Source organism: Vespa mandarinia, chromosome 17 (assembly GCF_050613455.1).
Source record: "Vespa mandarinia isolate Hongniang chromosome 17, ASM5061345v1, whole genome shotgun sequence".
Taxonomy (NCBI): Eukaryota; Metazoa; Arthropoda; class Insecta; order Hymenoptera; family Vespidae; genus Vespa; species Vespa mandarinia.
Genome location: NC_140826.1, coordinates 885001 through 907500, shown reverse-complemented (window position 1 = coordinate 907500; position 22500 = coordinate 885001). Strand labels below are relative to the sequence as shown.

Genomic DNA, 22500 nt, shown 5'->3' with positions numbered 1-22500 from the left:
ATATTACATATGCATATTTAATATATGTACATATATATATATATATTTATTTATATACATATATATATATATATTTATTTATATACATATATATATATATATATATATATATATATAGAATAATAAATATATATGTACTATAAAATTAATAAATGTTATTAATTACTTGTACAATATACTTGTTAAAAAAATATTAAGTTATATATATCCTGTATGTATGTATGTATGTATGTATGTGTGTATGTGTATTGAGAATCATGGACAAACCAATCGATATGATTTTGTTAGTAGATGAAGATGAGAAAAATATGATAGAGATTATCAAAGTATGATCACCATTAGAGATGGAAAAGTTTTCACTTTATCTTTTGTATTTTGTTTTTTTTTTTTTACATAGATATTAATTTTTTTTTTTTATCAATACATATTAACATCTTTAATAAATTAATATTTATGATCAATTTACGCGAAATAATGTACTAAATGATTCATCCATTATTTTAATAGATGAATTAATTAATTTCTATGTACGTTTTTCTTTTGCTTTCTTTCTTTTTCTTTTTCTATTTTTTTCTTTTTCTATTCGTTCGAAAATTCCAAATTTAATATCTAAATTTCGATATTGTTAAAAAAAAAAAAAAAAAAAAAAAAACTGAAGTAATTTATATAGTATAGAAAATAATATGATAACTATTCGCAATTATATTTCCATAAATAAAAATATACAAAATCGTTTTATAATTCGTTAAAAAATTCGTAATCTATTAAATATTTTAATCAAAATTTTTAACTCATTTTTGTGTATAACGCATTCAATTAATATTAATTTTATCTGAAAATCAGCAAATGAAAAATTATTCACAAATATTTTAATAACGATTATTTATAACAAAAAATAAAAAAAAACAAAAGAATAAATTACTTCGATCGCATTTGCAATTCATTGCTTAATCCCGCGCTTTTTATATATATATATATATATATATATATATATATATAAGGAAACAATAAAAATAAAAGGAAAATTAATTACTTCGATCGAATTTGCAATTTATTTTTGGATATCATTTTTCAACATGGAACATTTTTACGCTTAATATCAGATCATTTAAAAAATTTTTTTAAAAAATCATTTCGATTTTTTTAACCCTAATTGTGTCAGTGGAAAGGGTGTAGATCTTCAGATCAACTTTCAGCACAATTAAAACAATTTACGTATTGCCTGATTCATGAATTTTTTTTTTTTTTTTTATAATGACAGAATTGAAAATTGACTTCAAAATAGCTTCAGTATACAGTATCTTTTTGGAATAAAAATTATTCATTCTGTATAAATGACAGATGTTCAAAGTGGCAGGGTTGTAACTCACCACAAATACACAAGTTGAATTTATTTTGAGATGTGCAGAGCTACGGTTAAATATCACATATGATAATATCAAAATTAAAGATATTTTTATATACACAGTTACATAGGTAATACATTTTAATGGGAATTTACGTAATGGGAAATTGAAAAAAAAGAAAAAAAAGAAAAAAAAAGAAACAAGAAGAAAAAGAAGTTGTACTTACCGACGAAGACGGCGGTACTGTTGTGCCTTGGATCGTGAGGACAGAGACCTAGAGCTTCCATCTCGCTCTTTAACGTGTACGCGCCATCCTGGAATACAGATTAGAAAAGGGTTTAGAACGGAGCTATTCCTTCGACATCCTCTTCGAGCTATCGGGAATATTGATCGTGTCATGTTTAGCATATATATCGCTTTGATACTTGTTCTCTTAACCCATTGAAGTAAGATGTATATATATTGTATGAATACATAATACATACTTACATAAATAATTATTAAGAAGTAGTTCAATTTGTATGTTAAAATTCGTAAAAATATACATTAAACGCGATCACGTATAAAATATGAATTAATACAAAACGAAAAAAATATTTGTAACTCATTGATATATACAAGTATAGTCGGATATTGTATTTTTTTTTTGTCTAATTTGAAATATTTTCGAAATGATCGTGTCTATATCATCGATTGTTATAATAAAAATAATAATATATTTTTAATTATAATTTATTTTTATATTTATCGGTAAGTATATTTTTAATTATAATTATATTTTTATGTAATACACGTAGATCTGTTCGTTCACTTTTTATTATTTGTTATAATGTAAAGGATTATTTAAATAATTTCTTAATCCATATTACAATTTACATGATTTTGTAAAACATATTTCTTATGTTATGTAAGCGTTAATCTTTAAAAGAAATCAATGAAAAATTATCTAATGATTTTCAATAGAATTTAATTTATAATAAAATGACAGTGGTCGTATAATAATGATGGCTCAATTATTGTAATGAAAATATTATTTATACTTAATTATACATATTATTATTCATATTTAATTATAGTCTAGTTTATATATATATATACATATATTTTGCATGTCCATTTGTTCAATTCTTATTATTTATTATAACATAAAGGATTAATTAGAAAATTGTTTCCAAATATATTTAGAAATTCATGGATAATAAGAGGATTAATCATAAATAAAAAATCGATGAAAAATTTCTTTTATACATTTTCAATAAATTAATTAATAGGGAATAATAAGACGGTAGAGTTGCCAACATCACGGTGACCAACAATTACACACCATGCGTTAAAAGAGCAAGACAAAAAAAAAGAAGAAGAAAAAGAAGAAGAAGAAGAAGAAGAAGAAGGAGAAGAAGAAAAAGAAGAAAGAACTTAACAAAGTTTCACAACTTTCGTGCTTGTCGAAAAGTGAAAAGTTTTTGTGGCGAACGATCGCTATCTTTCATTTCGTTTTTCGTAAAACGTTACTTCGATAGAGTTAACTTCTTCGCTCGGTCGTTTCTTATACGAAAGTGGAACACGCAGAGAGCTCGATTGTGTAACGTGATAGTCGGTAAACGGATGAGAAGTGGCTTGGAAAAAGCGTGTAAAACGGGCTCACACAATATATGTATATATGACTCTTTCTTTCTCTCTCTCTCTCTCTCTCTCTCTCTCTCAAACATTCTCTTTCATACACACTCTCTCATATATACTCTTTCTTTTTCTCTCTCTTTCTCTCTTTCTCTTTCTCTCTTTCTCTCTATCTCTCTTTCTTTCAGAGAACAGAGTTTACTTCCTTCCTTTCGTTTGCGTTCAAAAAAAAAAAAAAAAAAAAATAAAAAAAAAAAAAAACAAAAAGAAACAAAAAAAAAACCCCCGTGCTTATCTTTGACCGCCGAAACTGTATTTTCATTCTTTGTGGCAGAAAGAATCTTGGTGCATCGCGAATGGTTTTCAGGACGACACGAGTCCATCCGGAAAAACATCTCGAGCTCGTTTCCCTTCTGAGTTACTATTAGAAGTAATAGTAGTAGTAGTAGTAGTAGTAGTAGTAATAGTAGTAGTAGTAGTAGTAGTAGTAGTAATAGTAGTAGTAGTAGTAGTAGTAGTAGTAGTAATGGTGGTAGTGATGTTAGTAACTTTTATTTATCTTTTTTTCTACTTTTCGTTACATGCCCGTTTTATTCCATTGTTCATTGTTACATTTTACATCGTCGAGCAAACATCCCGCGTTTACGTCGTTTATAAGAGAACTTGCACGACTGATTTTTCATTTCATTTTATTATATTTTATTTTATTTTATATTATATATTATTTTCTTATTCTTTTTTTCTTTTTTTTTTTTTTTCTTGTTGTAATTTTCTACTTTTTCATTTTATCTTATTTATTCATCTTCTTTTCTTTATTTTTATTTTCTTCTTTTTATTTATTTCATCTCACAAGAAAATAATTACAGAAATCTTTACTTAACTAATGAACGGTGATGTCATTTCTATTCAGCTTTATATATTAAATAATTGATTCTACGAATAAACAAATATTGCAATATATATATATATATATATATATATATATATTGCAATATTCCTTGAAGAAGCAAAATAAATAAATATATATATATATATTTATTTATTTTGCTTCTTCAAGGAAAAAAGAAAAGATGAAAGTAAAAAAAGAAAAAAAAAAAAAGAAAAAGAAAGAAAAGAGGAAAAAGAGAGAAAGAGAGGGAGGAAAAGGAATTATGGAAATTATTGAAGGATCGTATCGATTTATGCGTGAGCACAAAGTTACCTCTAGGAATTAATTTCTCTCGAAATTTCTGCAATGTTTCTTTCTTTTTCGTTCTTTTATTCCTTTTTCGTTTTATTCCCATTCTGTTTGTTTGTTTCTTTTTTTTTTTTTAGTTTCGTTTAATCGAAAAAAGATTCGACCGTTTCGATCTCTCAGCTCGATTTTATAATTTCTTCTTTTTTCTTTTTCTCTCTCTCTCTCTCTTTCTCTCTTTTTTCCTTTTTTTCTGTCGCGATCAAGCGACGCCAGAGTGGCCTTTGAAAAAATCGTCAACGATCGTAACAACAAACGTTTCTAAAAAACAAAAAAACAAAAAAAAAAGAAAAAAAAGAAACAAAAAAAAAGAAAAACGAAAAAAAAAGAAAAAACCGGAAAACAACAAAAATCGAGGAACAATCGAAGGCACGAAGCCAAATTTTTCTATTGCCCGTGATACGTCGAGTAACATACCCATGTAAAAGTATAGCTACTTTTTCTTTCTTTCTTTTCCTACTTTTTTCCGTTCTTGCTTTTTATTTCTTTCTTTCTTTTTTTTTTTTCTTTTTTTATTCTTTTTTTCAACACTTTCTTCTTTCTTTTTCGAGAGAAAAAAGAAAAGAATGAAAATCGCGCTTAGTGCGATATTGTGTCGTCGAAAGCACGCGCGTACACACACACATACACACACACACACACACATACGCACGTACGCAAGCTCGCACACACACATACACACACATACACATGTACACATTTTTTTCGAGGTGAGTGTTATCAAGTAAAGAAAAAAAGGAAAGAAAAAATAAAACCTAGAGAGATAAAGAGAATTCGTTTAATCGATAGCACGCTCGTTTTAACGAGAACGAAAGGAGTGATAGAGACGGAGAACGTAGTCGAAAAATCTCGATACATTTCGTTCTAACGTCAGGATGAGGAGGCAACCGGGCAGATAATTGCAATCAGCACCGCATTGAAAACGATACTCGTCAAGTGCACGTGATCGGAATGGAAGTCGATTTGATCGTTATCTCGCGCTTTATCGATGCACTTCCACGAACTCTTCGACGAACTGGAGTTGAGCTTTTCGATTACCTCTGGAATTTTCTCGTTATCATTGGATTTTATACGTCTTTCCTAAACCTGCCACTTTGATCTGCCCCAAAGAACATACGATTTACGTTGATCTTTCATACCTTCTTTTTTCTCTCTCTCTCTCTCTCTCTCTCTCTCTCTTTCTCTCTCTTTTTTTTCTCTTTATCTTTGTAATTTATTTAAAATTTTACTTATTAATTTGCTTAGTTTATTTCAATTTTATTAAATTTATTTAATTATTAATTAATTAATTTATATTATTTAATTTGTTAGTTTTTTTTTTAATTATAACATCATACAGGAAATAGTATTTAATACGAATAATACATAATGTGAATTATCTATTCATTCGAATGGATATAATAAAAATGGATATAAAAAAAAAATTGGAGGGTTTATTATTAAAAAAGAAAAAAAGGAAGTGATGTTTTCTAATTATTTTTACGATAAGAGTTTTTCTTTTATAAATATATAAATTTTATAGATATATAAATCGAGAGAACGAGATTTTTTTTCTTTTTTTTTCTTTTTTTTTTTTTAAGAAAAAAATCGAGATCTGAATTATATTAATATTTTTTTTTTTTGTTAATAATTTATTTTTTTCGTTTAATTTATTTACTTATTAATGGACAGTTTACATAGGATACAGTTCACTTTACAAGTTACGCTACATGCATAATTTGTAACTTTTAACTATTACGGCAATATATATCAAACTTCGTTTATTAGCAATCAAAAGTAATTAAAATGGTTGACGATTATTTGAAAGAAAAAGATATCAAAAATTATGAAATTAAGCTAAAAAAACAAATTTGTTATAACATAAAGATTATTAGAATGTAAGAAAATTATTTAGTAAATAATATTTCACTATTATTAATTATTAATATATTATTAAAAAAAATACGTGTATTAATTATAATATAACACGAATTGAAATTTTTGCGTTATGTTATGTCAATATTGTATGGATCAATATTAAAAATCTGTTATCGATCTTATAATTAAGAAAAAAAAAAATAATTATTATTAATTATAAAAATAAATTATAATATACGAACGCAAAGTCACAATTTTTGTGTTTTCGTTATACGAATCAGTATTTTACATGAACACCCGTTATAAATAGGATTTTATCGTACTGTTAAAAATCTTATAATTAAAATAAAAAAAAAAAAAAAGAAAAGAAAGAAGAATTATTACCGAACAATAATTACATTATAAAAATATTTTTTTCGAATATTTGAAATACGCCAAGGATTTTGTGAAAAATTATGAGAATTAATATTATTTTACTATACCCGAACATTTATGTTTTACATAATTAAAAATAAAGAATAAGCATTCGTTTCATGTCCTTAATTTTCACGTGTACACGTTTAATTTATTTATTATTAATATCTAATAAGTAAGTAAATAAATAAATAAATAAATGAAATAAGATATCTCGTTAAAATTTCAGTATTTGTGAAGTATTCCGTTATAGTAAAAAATTTATAAATAGCTTATATAGATCAAACACGATGGATCAAATATTAAACATTCTCTCAATATATCTTTTTTTTACAAAGTTTTCATATATATATATATATATATATATATATATATACATATATATATCACACATACGTACATACATAAATACATATATTAGCATACAAAAGAATGTACGTAAAAGAGAAAAAGAGAAGTAGAAAGAGAAAGAGAGGGAGAGAGAGAAAGAGAGAGAGAGAGAGAGAGAAAAAGAAAGAGAGCAAAAGAGAAAGATAGAGAATATTCGATCATTCGATCAAATTCGTATGCTGGTCTTGTCCTCGACTCGCTTCGTAGTCCGGATTGAGTTAGCCTATCATTGCACGAGTTGCGATATATACGAGAATCGCTCGTAAAATCGGGAAGAGGATCGTGGCCGATGCTGAACGACGAGGACGAAAAGGACGATGAGGAGGAGGAGGAAGTAGAGAAAGAGAACTGAGAAATACGATGCAAAGAGCCATTGAAAAGAGAAGGACAAGTAGAAGAGGTAGAAGGAGGAGGAAGAGGAGGAGAAGGCAAACGGGAGGTGAGTGCAACCAATGAATACAAGATTTTACCTCTTTTTTCTATCCCCTTTTACTTAACCCCTTATACTTTTTCAACTCTTTCACTATGACATCATCGTACTCTCTCAATCCATTTGAATGACTTATAATTGTACTTATATATTTGCATGTATATATATTTATATGTTATATGTATAATCAACATCTACATAAATATATATATATATATATATATATATATATATATACATAAATATATATGTACGTATGTGTACATATGTGTGTGTATGTATGTTTATTTCTATATTTATTTCTATAAATAGACAAGATAAAACAAAATTAGGCTATTTATTAGAAGGGAAATAAAAGTATTAAAAATTTAAAGGACTCGATAATATTAAACATTTATTCACATATTTCGGTTAAGTCTCATCTATATATATACATATATATATATATATATATATAATATATATAGATGATATATATGATATATATATATATATATATGTGTGTGTGTATATCTGTGTTTATATATATATATTTCTACGGTTCCATCAACAGATATAACATGAAAATAGGCTATTTATTAAAAGAGAAGTTAATCAAAGAATTAAAAAATCAAAAGGCTATCAATAAAAATCGATTTACATATTTTGATTAAGTTTCAATTAAATCTCATTTCCGTTTCTGTAATTTACATTAGAGGAATATTCTATGACAAATTAATGATCTAATTGAGTTTAAAGATCGAACGGAAACGTTTGATTGTATACACTTAAATTACATAGTCACGGTAATGTTAAAATCACAGTGGTCGAACAATCGGAACGGATATTGAATTCGAAATAGTACTAATCGACCTTAAATCCAGACTTTCGATATTCTAACTATTTCAATATATCTGTAGCTATGTATTTATTTATATATACGTACGTTAAATTCAGGAACGAGTTATGCCAAATTTACGGTGGGTTGATTTTTGTTCTTTTTCTTTTACTTTTTCGTTTTCTTTTTCTTTTTCTTTTTATTTTTATTTGCACGTTTGTTTAGAGAAATTCTCTTCCTTCTCCTCTTATATATACATATATATATATATATATATATACACGCTCACATACGCGCATACACACACACACACACACACACACATACATACTACTCTTATAAACCGATTAATCTGCGTAATCGAGAAAAACTCGTGGCGATCTGAGTGTAGAAATTCGTTTTATCAGGAAGAGCGGCATGTACGGTGGCATACTGAAAAGCGTGTAATTACAGGAAGTTCAAGGAACTGAATCTAAAGGCAAATGGATGAACGAACACCGAGGGTATAGGGAAAGGGAATAACGTTGGAACGAAATGCACCGAGACCGAAGCGAAATGAAACGAAACGAAACGAAACGAAACGAAATGGACGATTAAACTGAAGATAAGAACAATGTTCCTGACGTGACGGGCCTAAAAAAGCAGGGCTATCAAAACCTTTTATTTATATTCATACGAAATTTCTTTCATTTCAGTAAACGTACACCTTGCAACATTCATTGCGATTATTATTATTATTATTATTATTATTATTATTATTATTATTATATAAACAATTATTGATGATCTCTCGATTATTATCAAAGACAATAACGAATTTAATGATATTTTCTATTCATTGAATTGGTATTGTATTGTAACATTGAATTAACAATTAATTATATTATATAAATTGTTTAATAATTATATTATATAACGCACGATAAATTCTTTTATTTTTAATTTTAAAGAAATTTATCACATACATTTATGCGTATACGTAATCGTACAATTTTTCGATAAGGTTAATTATAATTCGTTAAACTTTAATAGCGTTATAATTATTTTCTTAGTTTATTATCGAATTTTGATCTAATGCTTTTTTCTTTTTCTTCTTTCTTTTACTTTTGATATCTCATTTATATGTACTTATATACATATGTCATGTATTACAGAGTGTATATATTAGAACGTAATTTTTGGAATGTATTTATGAATTTAATAATTTATTATAACTTTTTTCTTTTTTCTTTTCCATCAATCTTTTAAATATTTTTCTTCGATGTTCAAACGACATTGAAATAGAGTTATTAGAATATGAATTATTAAATAAATATATTTAATTAAATAATTAAACATCGATTGATAAGAATAACGTAATTATCTACATCTAATGATCTTATGCTTTCATAGAAAATCTAAATACTTCGGTTATTATCGTTACTAAATAAATGTTTTTTTTTTTTTTTTTAATATTTTTAACAATTATAATAATACGATACAATAGCTATTGCTGCTAAACAATTAAACCGTAAAAATTATTGTCGAATTGAATTGAAATTAAATGGATTGAAATGTTATTTTTCTCCTCTTTTTTTCTTTTTTTTTTTTAATAATACTATCGTTTTATAAATTTGAAACAACTGACAATAGATCAATAATAATTATAAGTTATAGTTTAATGTAATATAATACTAACTTTTAAAAAAGACGAATAACATTTTCCATGTATCAAGAATTATTATATTCGTGATTTTATATACAATAAACTTATATTCGATATTACGTACGCACACACACATACATACCCACACACACATATATACAGTTTGAAAGCAATTTTTGAATCAAACCATTTCTTATTCCGTGATATGTCTAGTTAATTAAATAATGTGAGCGCCCCATATAATGCGAAAAAAATGACTATATTGAAGAAAAAAAAAAAAAAAAAAATAAAAAAAGGAAAAAAAAAATTCAAAACGAAAATAAATACATTCCTTACTTGTACCCAAATTTATAAAAAAAAAAAAAAAAAAAAAAGAAACAAAAACTTATTTCAAATACATTTCCTTCCCCACTCCTCTCGGGACTCAATTTACACACCAAAAAAGATAAGTTATATACCGATCTCTAATTTTTGTTCTCCTTTCACCTAGCTCCCATTCTCAATTCCCCATCCCTCCGTACCACCATCACCATCACCACCATCAACCCCCATCGCTAATTATCATTAATTGGAAAAGTTCAACCGGGCAAAGTAATGCGTTTTGTTCGACGATGCGACGGCTTTCGGAGAAAGATTCGTCGAAAGCGCTGCTGGCGTTAGTGATAGAAGTAAAGGTAAGAGAAAGAGAGAGAGAAAGACAGATAGATAGATAGAGAGAAAGAGAGAGAGAGAGAGAGAGAGAGAGAGAGAAGGAAGAAGAAAGGGAGGGAGAGAAAGCGAGGACTCGTGATAAATTTCGCGCTGACAGAGTAATTGTAGAGCGCGTCGAGTAAAAGTTGAACATTTGCAGAACGCGGTCGCCAACTGGCCGTCACGTCGTCGTATTCGATCTCCTCCCCCTCCCCCTCCCACCCTCCCTCCCTCCCTACCTCCCACCTACCCTATATCCTCTCTTTACCTCCTTTAAAATCCTCTTTCTACCTATCCAACCAACAGAACCCCCTTTCTACTTTTCCCACCTTACCCAGTCCAGCCAACCCCATTTTCTCATTCCCATTTCAGGTTAACGCGAAATCAAGCTTCTAGTTGTTTCCAAGGACTTCTACGAAAGTGATAATGCCCGGGGGTTATACTCATTCGTCGAAATAATCGGCGAAATTAATTTGACTGATCCCGAACAATTAACAAAAGGCACACACTTAAGATTCACTTCGTCGTAATTAGTCGGGAAACGTGCAACCGGAGATGGTGATGATACAGAGATAAAGAGAGAATGAGAGAGAGAGAGAGAGAGAGAGAAAGGGTGGAAGGGGTGGAGGGTGAGAGGTGGGATGTAGTCGTATACGTGCGCGGTTGGTAGATGAATAAGTAGATACTTCCCGCATGAATATATAACTAGGAGAAAGCAAGTTTAATTGTTTTCCCAAGAATACTTATTAACCATGCTCGATCATTGAAACGAGCTTAGAAAGCAAATATTATTGGTAAGTCAGATATCTCTTCTTACATCAGATACGTAATATAATGTCTATTATATAAATAGTCTGATGATTTTCCATGAATGAAAATGAGAATGAGAAGAAATTTTTAGTGTAGCTTTGTAAATATTTCTCTCTCTCTCTCTCTCTCTCTCTCTCTCTCTCTTTCTCTCTCTTTTTCCTTATTTTCTTTCTTTTTTTTCTTTCTCTAACTTCTTTTTCTTTTGATTTTCTTTTTATAGTTGTTGTTGTTGGTATTGTTTGTTCCATCGTTCGTTCGTTTCTTTTTTTGTTTTTTTTTTTTTTTCTCGTAAACGAAGAAACTCCTATAAGAGAAAATTCTCTCGTCGTTTCATCGAATATTTATTCGACTTTCGAATTTATACGAAATTATTTCAGATAACTTTGGAAAATTATCTAGCATTCCTTTTGTCCGAAATTCTATCTAAAATTTTAATACTCATTACGAAGTATAATTTTGATATTGGGACTCCGGTAGAAATTCATTTGATAATAATAGATATTCTAATGGTAAGATATACGTCTATGAAATCCTTTTACAATAGGATATAAGAGATACGATTTTATCAAGAAATTTTAATATCAATTTGGTCGAAGTATTCTCGGCTTAGAGAATCGCTAATAACCGAGTACGATCTAATAATATAAAATTTAATTCTAGAAGAAAAAAAGAAAAGAAAAGAAGAAGAAAAAGTAAATATATTGAATGAAACGAGTGTGGTATTTTCAATGTAAAAAAAAAACAAAAAAAAAAAATAAATAAATAAAAAGAAAAAAAATCGTTTTAAGGATAACGAAAGAGATAGAGAAGAAAGGAGAAATGAGAGGGGAGGATATATATATATATATATATATATATATTCAGTTAATCTTTCAGATGTCGTCAATTTGACGTATGGGTACAAAACGTTTTTAGATTATCTCTTAGCGAATTGAGAAGAATTCCTTCTGCAAATTCCATCGTATTCCTCGAATAAATTTCTCACACTAACATCTTACATAGCATTCCTTTGCGAAGCGATACTTCATACGTTTCCGTGTCGTAAGTTTGGACGAGCAGAATCCAAGGACCTTAACCGTAGAGATTCGATTCATAGGGTGAATCTTCTGCGTTACTAAGGGAAAGCCACGTAAATCATATCCGGTGAATAGAACTCCGGTGAGATGGCATAGCTTCCGAATAAGAAAGATGAGAGAGAGAGAGAGAGAGAGAGAGAGAGCGAAAGAAAGAAAGAAAGAGATAGATAGATAGAGATGGAGAGTCAAATGAACGAGAGTGTCTAATGGACTTCGAGAGAAAGATGGACTTTGTTCTCATCTTCCTTTTCCTTCCTCTCTTCGTCCTATCGATATCGTCATCAATTCTCAATTGTACCAGTTTAACGTGTGAGAAAATCAAACGTGAAAATCATTTTGAATCGTTCGTAGTAGTAGAAAATTACTATTCCTTTCTCTCTCTCTCTCTCTCTCTCTCTCTCTCTCTCTCTTTTTCTCTCTCCTTTCTCTTTAATAATTCAAGACTCGGCTCGTGTTAAACTTTCAACGAATTTCGTGGCTTGTCCTCGTATTTCAAAATGGATGCTATTCTTTCCTTTTCTCTCTTTCTCTCTCTCCCTCTCTCTCTCTCTCTCTCTCTCTCTTTCTATTTTACGTTAAAAGCATTTACGAAAATCTATTTCCCACTACCGTGTCATCCGTTCTATAACTTTAACTTCTTGCGGTGTATCTGTCCTTATGACGAACAATAACTTTACAAAGACACAATCAAAACTTGACGATGCTCTGAATTAAATAGAGAGAGAGAGAGAGAGAGAGAAATGTTCATAGAGATAATAATAATGACAGTAATAATAATAATAATAATAATAACAATAGATGTTAACATGCAAATACGCATGTATGTATATTTAAAAGTCTTTATACGTTCATACTGGTAAATAATTTTCGATTGTGATAAGTGTTGTCTTTTACAATGATGTACCGTGGAAGGTGATTAATGTAACGAGCTTGATTAGACTAAGTTTGAAACTATGACGTGTATTATAGGTATCGATCGATTTGAACGAACTGATGGAAACAACCGTGAATGTATACATGAAGTGTCAAGTATGAATATCATACATCTCTCTTTCTCTCTCTCTCTCTCTCTCTCTCTCTCTCTCTCTCTCCTATTTTGTTTGTTATTCCCAGAAGAGAGAGAAAGAGAGGAATATTTCGATCGATTTGAAACAATAAGAATAACGAATCGAGTAATGCAAAGTTCGAATTACGTTAGAAATATTGCAATTCGATCGAACGTGAAAGCTAAAACAAATTGAATCGAAATATTTAAGAAAGAAAAAGAGAAACCTTATTGATCTTCTATGGATCAAACGTGAAAGCTAAAATAAATTGAATCGAAATATTTAAAAAATGACAAAAAAGAAATAGTTATAAATTTTTTACATAATAATTTTAACCTCACCAAAAAGTTTTTCCATTTAGATCATATAAAGCGATGTACGAGAATAAAATATTTACACGTGGAGATTTTTTTCGAAAATGATTTCACGTCGGACACAAACATACAAATTTTATGTCCTTTTCCTTTTTCCTTTTTTTTTTTTAGGTATTTATTGAGCTCAGTTGTGCATTTTATAATTTTGCAGAAGTCTTTTTTAGTTTAGTTTTTTTTTTTTTTTTTTTTTTTTTTTTTAGAAATAATGATCTTCTTTTAGAGACAGTAAACGTCTGTTCTTCGTGACTTCACATCCAAGAACTTTATCTTCATATATGAATAATAATGATTACCAATTTATTTTCATTGTCCATAGCCTTTATGAATTAAAATCTGTCGGTGATCTTTAAATAAATCGGTTTATTAAAACGTAATTTTTGTTAATTTTTTTTACAGTTCTTCCGTTCTATTTTTCTTTCTTTCTTTTTTTTTTTTATTTTTAATTTTAATAAAACAACATAAATTCATTTGTCAAATTAAATTCAATTCAAGAAGTTCTATATCTGTTCCACTTATATAATTTTCATTCATTTTTCTTGTTTCTAAGTAGGTGATATTATTTATGAACACTTTCTTCTAACGAATGTACACTATAACCTAAATACTTAATATCTAAAACCTAAATATCAACGCGTTTTATAAAAAAAAAAAAAGAAAAAAGAAAGAAAAAAAAAAGTATCAAGATTAATTGTATTTATCATTTGTTATAAAAGATTAAAAATGCAAGATAAAAAGAGACATTATCATATTGTTTTTTTTTTTGACAACACGTAAAAAATTGTTAGAGCTTGAACTAACATATTTGTTAGTCGGCCTTTGCATCTTTCGATTTATTCCAATCCCTATAAAATTATTTTCAAAGGAAAAGATTATTGAAAATTTAAAATCCTCTGTAATACATCTGAAGGAATTTTTTTTTTTTTTTAAAATGTTAGAAATTTTTCAAGGATGATATTACGAAATTGTTTTAATGATGGCATCGATAAAAACGTGTAATATAATTTCAGTCATAAATATAAAATTAGCGTTTAAATTTCTTTGACAAGAAAAAAGAAAAAAAAAAAGGAAAAAAAAAAAAGAAAAAAACGAGAAGACATTCTAACCAACTCAATATATCGTAATTAATAGGATATGTTATATATTTGTCTTTTTTCTTATCAAATTTTTTATCCTCTCATCTTGAACTGAAATTACTAAGGTAGTAGGTACTCCATTTATAATTTTATCTTACGACGTAGACATGCATTATTAGTCTCTTATTTATTTTATGTACTTGATTATCTTGCGTTGGTTCTATTCCTTATCTCTTAATGTTTCATGTTTAAAAATAAAATGACGTTTTTATTGGACAGTGATTTTATTGCTATCTAACAGAAAAAGAAATTTAATCGTTCACCAACACGAACATACTAAATAAATAAATTTTTTGCCATTAATTAAAAAAGAACTATAAAGTTTAATCGATTCGAGGCTCGACGAATCTAATAATATTCGTAATATATATATATATATATATATATATATATATATATATAATAATATTATTTATAATTTGTCATTGTCATCAAAATTTACTCATATGTTATGAGATTATAATTTTGATTTGAAGAAATATTGCAACGAAAATAAAAAAAAAAAAGAAAAGAAAAGAAAAGAAAAAAAAGAAATTCTCCGAATCAAAGTGCCAATATTATTAAATAGACAACGTGAACGCTATTGTAAATAACGTTTACGTTATCCATTATTTCGCAAGTTCGTGATTGTTGTTATAGAAATGACGTTTGTCGTTGACCTCGTCGTTGTCGTTAAATGTGTAGGAGGAACGATAGAAGAGAATCGATTTTACCGGTCTACTGCGAGCGAAGCTTAGTCAGGAGAATTGCAAAGACGCCGATGACTAACTACATATGCACAACAATAGAGGTCGTGTTAGACTATGGGAGGCATGTACCGCGTCAGCGTCGATCTAACGCGCGTCAAATATTACACGGAATTACATCCTGCTGGTTGTTGGTGGTATCGCTGTTGCTGGCACACCTCTAACTATAACCCAATGTATACCTATCTCAATAGTTTAAGACATACGTCGACTACCTGACGTTAAATCACTCTTTTCCAAAGGTCATCATACAAAGCTCATGACATTTATATATGTGGATCATTAGATCGTTATAATAAATATTCTTGATAACGTTAATCCCGTTAACTACGTCATATTTGATTATACGTACGTCATTTTTATCATTTCTCTTGTTTCTTTTTCTATTTGTTTTTTTCTTTTTTTTTTTTTTTTGTAATTTATATATAGTACGAATAGTATAATGGATTAATGCGAATGATGATAAATACATTTTTGAAATACTTATTTCTTACACGTGTTATCGATATAGGTTGAATATTGTAAAAGGAAAATTTTAAATATTTTAATGATTTAATATTAAAAATTTAATATTAAAAATGATCATGTATGTTTTATATTTGTTTAATAATTTTTTATATAAACTCTCAAATACCTTGATATAAAACGCTTTAATGTTTGATCGTATCGTAATTAATAAAGCAAATTTCTTTATGTCGAGCTATTACGTAAAACTTTCGAACAAAAGTAATTTTGCCTCTTTCTTTATTCGTTTTGCAAACTAAAATTAAGCACACTCTCGTAGAATATAAATCTAGAAGAAAGAAAGTCTTTACTTATTTCGTTAAAATATTCACCCTCTTCGCGCTCTTACAATAACTAAGTATATCTAATAAATTATCAGAGAAAAATGTTCTTCAATAAAATTTTCTTTTTTTCTTTCTTTTTTTTTCTCCTTTTTTTTCTTTTTTTTTCCTTTTTTTTCCTTTTTTATACGTTCGGAAGGAAAAAATAATTGCAAATATACAAATTGTACATTTTTAATTAATTATACAAATAATTATCAGAATAACGTAATATTTTTACGAAATTCGATAAAGATTGATATCGAAATAAATGTGTGTGTGTGTGTGTGTGTGTGTATGCGCGCTCGTGTGTGTATGTGTGTGCGTATTCTTTTCAATCAAACAAATCACATTTTATTGCAATAACAAAAACCATTTATTTTATAATTATCAAACAAATAACGGGGGCATTTAAAAATGATATCTATTTCTGTTTCTTATCAGTAATGCGTTAAATATTAATGAAAACATATTACGAACATATGAAATAACAATAGAGAAATGGTGTGTCTATCGACGAATCCTTTGTTAACTTAAACGTTTACTGGAAGATTTCAAGGATATTCAATCCGCTTCGAAGTTGTCTTTCAAATCGCTCGACTATAATTACAAAGTACTTGTCAGTTAAAATCGTCAAAGAGTGAAATCACTATCTAAGATTATAATTTCCACGGTCGGGGATGAGTTAGCTTTTCATACTGAAATAATTGAGTAAATAAGCGCACTTATTTCTGATGAAATTCTAAGGAAAAAAAAAAAAAAAAAAAATATTCGATGATATTGATTTTCTCAATAATTTTACCAGCTTATCGTTATTTTCAAATAATTATATTGTGTGTGTATGTGTGTGTATGTGTATATATATATATATACACATGTATAAATATATATATTATTTTATAATATTTCAGATGTCATTTGATTAAACGGCGCTTATAATTTTCATTGATAGTTCTTATAAATTTCAATTTCATTAAGATTAATATTATTATTTCTATCTACTTTAATATATTTCACGAGTTAATATTTCGTTAATTATTAATTTTAGACTTACAATTGTTTCATAATTATTTAAAGACAATTTCATTGGAATATTTAATTAATTACAAAAAATCACAGAAAAATTTTACAAGAAGGAAAAAATTGTTAAATTAACGGATTTAAACGAAAGACAAATATTTTATTTCGTATATTTTGACCGGATGAAATCGTGAAACTTCTTTTTTAATATGTATATATATATATATATATATATATACACATAAATATATATATATATATATATTCCTTTTTCTCATTTTTCTATCGCTTCTAAGAAAGAAGATATTTAACTGGCCATTAATTTATTGTAATCAACTTGTATGGGGTACGATCAAAGTAAAAAAGAAAAAAAAGAAAAAAAGAAACAAATAATCATTATGACCGTGATGTGATTAATGCTCGTGACTCAGGTAATTAACAGCGCCTTGCGTCCGTGCAGAGTTACTCTCTCACGTAGCTTTCGCGGTACTCGCTTTTCCTCCTAAATCAGTAGGAAAGCTAGCTTCTAATCTCTTGACGTGTCCTATCCGCGTTTCAAACTCATGCCATATGTATGCGCGTGTGTATGTGTGTATGTATCTATGTATATATGTATGTATGTATCTGTGTATATATGTATGTATGTATGTATGTATGTATGTATGTATGTAGTTGTACTAGGTAAAGTATGTTTGGTAGAAGGAAACGTGAAGGAAGAAAGGGTGAGAGGGAGGGAGGGAAGGAGGAAGGAAGAAGGACTAGTATCGGTACGTAGGACGTAAGCGCAACGAGAGAAGCCGATTAGCTAGTAGATCGGAACGAGCTACGCCGCTTAATTAAGGCCAATCGAGTTAACGAATATACTTGCGAATATAGCCCACTACCTTCTACGGTGTACGTGGTTAGTGTATATATGTGTGTGTAGGTACATGGTACGTGTACAATATGTATACGATAACGAGCGTATTTGTAATGTTGTTTGTACATTTACATGGAAATATATATATATATATTATATATATTATATATATTATATACATATACATATACATACATATACATACATGCATACCTATATAGATATATATCTATGTGTACATATTTTAAGATTGAATTAACTGGTACAATACTCGTATGTCGATTAACTAACAAAGGATATAGCGATTCAACCCGTTATTCTATTTCTCTTTGCCGTCTAATGCAATGTTACTAATTCTTAGTACAAGTTAGCTAATCTGACGAACAATAATGATAGTCGTGGTTAGTAGGGGTGGGGGCTGGATGGGGGGAGAGAGGATAAGTCCAAAAACAAATATTCGTGTAACTTGATATCACGTTATATTATAGTCCTTTCCATGAAATAGAATCCTCGGAGTAGGAATATTCGATTTGAAAAAATAAAAAAAATTAATCTAATAAAATATATATGTAATAGATACTATCTCTATGATTATATACAACGTAAACGGGTATACTTATACATTTACATAATATGTTTACATGTGTTCGTATAAATGTGTATTTAAACGTAGTAAAAGTAAATATTTAGAACAACAAGATATATATATATATATATCCCATACGTCTCGAAGCGTACTTTTTAAATTTATGGTGTACAAGACGATATTGTTTTTCACTTTTATATCCAACGTAACCCAAGGTACATTAAATTGATTTTTTAATTAAACTTTGTTCCTCCATTACTGCAATATCATAGACTTATTGGAATATATATTTTCAATGTATGCAACCAATACATTTAAACATATGAATACTCATATATATATAATATATACAATATATATAATATATATATATAAACGTAAAATGTATTTCTAGAAAATACTGGATAGATAGGTATATATTAAGTGGAAAATTCGCCCAGAAAGCTTTCGAGCTACGTCCTGTAGAAATTGCTTTCTCTCTTCGTTGGGCAAACGCCGTCCTGCCAAAGCGATACGTTCGTCCTTTGAATCTATGAATTCCAATATATACGTAAAGAAAGATACGTAGAGAGTCGTAGAGAAGTATATGTATGTGTACATGTATATATGTATGTATACATGTGTGTGTGTACGTATTACCTTCTCTATCTCTCTTTCTCTCTCCTCTCTCTCTCTCTGTATTTCTCTTTCTCTCTCTTATACGCTATCTCCGTTCCGTTAGCAACCACAATGGCTTTCGTCGATAATTCAATAGTGGTCTCGAATCGACCTCGATTATTTCTCGTGTTGGAAGGACCATGAAACTTGTAAGTCTCTCTCTCTCTCTCTCTCTCTCTTTCTATTTTTCTCTCTTTTTTTCTCTTCCATGCGTGTTTCTACTTTGTACAACCATACATGTATACGTAATACTATCTAACTACCTACACATTGTGTAAAAAACCGTCTGTATATGTGGGGTGAATACTTCAAAAAGAGAGAAATTGGAACTCGTGTTTTTAGCCGACTCAGAGGAGAAAAATCGAATCCTCCTGTGCCCTGCGAAACTCCTTTCTGTCGCCGTTAAGAAGGACAGAAAGCAGGAAAACGTTCGTCCTTGTTAGGATTTACTCTAGCTGTTCATATAAAAACGATGACGTTGGATCATCATGGAAAGGGGGCTGAGAAGGGGAGCGGTGGTGCGGTGGTGTGGTGATGGTGGTGGTAGAAAACAGAATGGTAAAGGAGGGAAAGAGGAGGAATAGAGAGGGTGGTAAAAGGGTTGGAGGCTGGTAAAGGTGGGGAGGAGAGGATGGTCTGTTCCATTTCAAGAGCAGACACGGGCGATTAGCTGGCTCTCGAAGTATCGTCTCTGTTTGCCCGGTAGTCGGGAAGCTGATTAACGACGGATGGACGCGAAAGCTCGCTTGGATTGGAAAAAGTCTTTGGCGAGGATGTGCCGGTGAGAAGGGGCAGGGGGAGGAAATAGGAATAGGTGGCGGATGTTGAGAGAAGGAGTAGGAGAACGAGGAGGAGGAGGAAGGAAGGGACGAGACGAGGTTTAAAATGAACCGATTCGTGGAAATATTTACAACGAAACGAAACGATTCGATTACTTTTTCTCTTATTGACTTATAAAATATATTCTTTTTTTTTTTAAATAAAAAAGAAATAAAAATATATTTATTATAGATATAAAATAAGGTTATGTAAAACAATGACGAATAAAATACTTCGGTGCTCTATATTTATATATGTATATATAGGTATATACGATAGATATGTAAGAGATAAGAGGATCAAATGTCACGGATAGATAACTGTTACTTTGTTAAAGAAACGAATACAATTTAGATAAAATCCGTCAGAAATTTATATTATTGAAATTCGTTCGATCGTTGGAATCAGTTGTGGGGGGGGGGAAGCAAAGAAGATTTAATAAGAGAATCGTAAATGATAAGTTCTTATATTCGAAGAAGTATAAGATTAAAATAAGAAATAAAGGTGAAATATAAATGATGGATCGAGAGAAAATAACGATCGAAAGTCGACGCTGGTGGCTACAGGAAGCTTGTTACTTTATTACGAGCGCTCCGCTGAGTTTTAATTTAAAGCTTGAGGAAATATTAAGACGGGACTTTTCATTAAATTAATTCGCTTAAACTCGAGCGAGCGGATACGATCTAAAAAGAGAAAAAAGACTAGAAAGAAAGAAAGAAAGAAAGTGTGTGAGAGAGCGAGAGAGAGAGAGAGAGAGAGAGAGAGAGAGAGAAATACAGAAAAAGAGATAAAAAAAAAGGAAAGAAGGTCGGTTAAACGGCTTCTTCTACTTTTGGTTGATTCTTGTTTGTGGCCACGTCTAAGGTAAATTACAACCAGATTGTGAGAATATGATAAGCAAGACATTAGCGGGCTTGCTTTTTAAATTTACCCGGAGAAATAGAGAAATAGAAAGTGGAAAGGGAGCACAAATTTAACATGCTCTCAAGGAAAAAACGAACGATCTTTCCTACTGGGAGAAACATTATCGCGACGAGATATACACTACCTCTGGAATGGAAAAATATCATAAATATTATATCTTATGATGGTGTAAGGAACGAACGGTCGCACTACGAATGAATAAAAAGTGTCGAGTATCTTTTTCTCGAGGTTGGAGAGAAGAAGCTGTTCGTGAGAGATCAAAGACCTTGTGCTCTTTCTCTCTCTCTTTCTCTCTCTCTCTTTCTCTCTCTTTCTCTCCTTCTCTTTTTCTATTTCTCGTTGGATTCTCTCGTCTCGATATGTGAGCCAAGGAGGTAAACTTTTCTAAGGAAAAGTATCGAGGAGTACTAAATTACGTTCGAACCCGGCCGTGAAGGCGTTAAGGACACCGAACGAACTTTTCTCAGATTCTTTGAACGGCAGGAAGGTCCGAGAGAGCATGCTCGTTTATCTACTTTCTGTCGCATAGGTTTCCAATCTGTTGACTTACGAATCCTTAAGATGGTTGAACGTAGGTAAATGTCTATTCGAATAATATCGGCCAAGTTATCATTTCCATCTCGTCGGTGTCTTCTTATTCTTCTTCATCTACTTCATCTTTTTCTTTTTTTTTCACTTACATAAAATGAAAATAATTTCTTTCAAAAGAGAGAGAATTATGGTTTAAAATCATTGAATTTCATTCGTCGATGGGAAGGAGGAAGAACGGTTTTATGTTCTATCGATAAACGTCATTTAATCTTGTAAACTTTATTTTCGTATATATCTCAATATTATTATCCAATAAGAGTAAGGTCTATTCTAGTTAAAATACAAACACAAATTTTCTGATATATTTTATAACGTTAAGAATAAATTGGTCAATGTAATTTGATATATAAATCGATTTTTTGTTAAATAGATTAAACGTCTTAAGAATTAAAAAATAAGAAACTAGATTATATATATATATACATATATATGTATATATGTATGTATGTGATGTATTTCGAGCATTAAAATTACATTAGCAAAACATTAAATAGGAGAATAATTTCTTTTACGTGTCATTCTTAAATTAATACATGTTAAATTTGATTTATTATTATAGAATACATTCTGAATATACACATACATATATAATTTA

General features: G+C 29.2%; 1 protein-coding gene across 4 annotated transcripts in view; it reads right to left on the bottom strand.

The window, feature by feature from the left end:
• Positions 1-22500, bottom strand: part of LOC118450363 (semaphorin-1A) — a 295611-nt gene that overhangs the window by 33734 nt on the left and 239377 nt on the right. For all 4 annotated transcript variants that reach the window (XM_085662087.1, XM_085662089.1, XM_085662088.1 and 1 more), the window contains exon 6: positions 1573-1660. In XM_085662087.1, coding sequence (XP_085518213.1) covers positions 1573-1660 — 88 coding nt within the window. The remainder of the gene's footprint in view (positions 1-1572; positions 1661-22500) is intronic.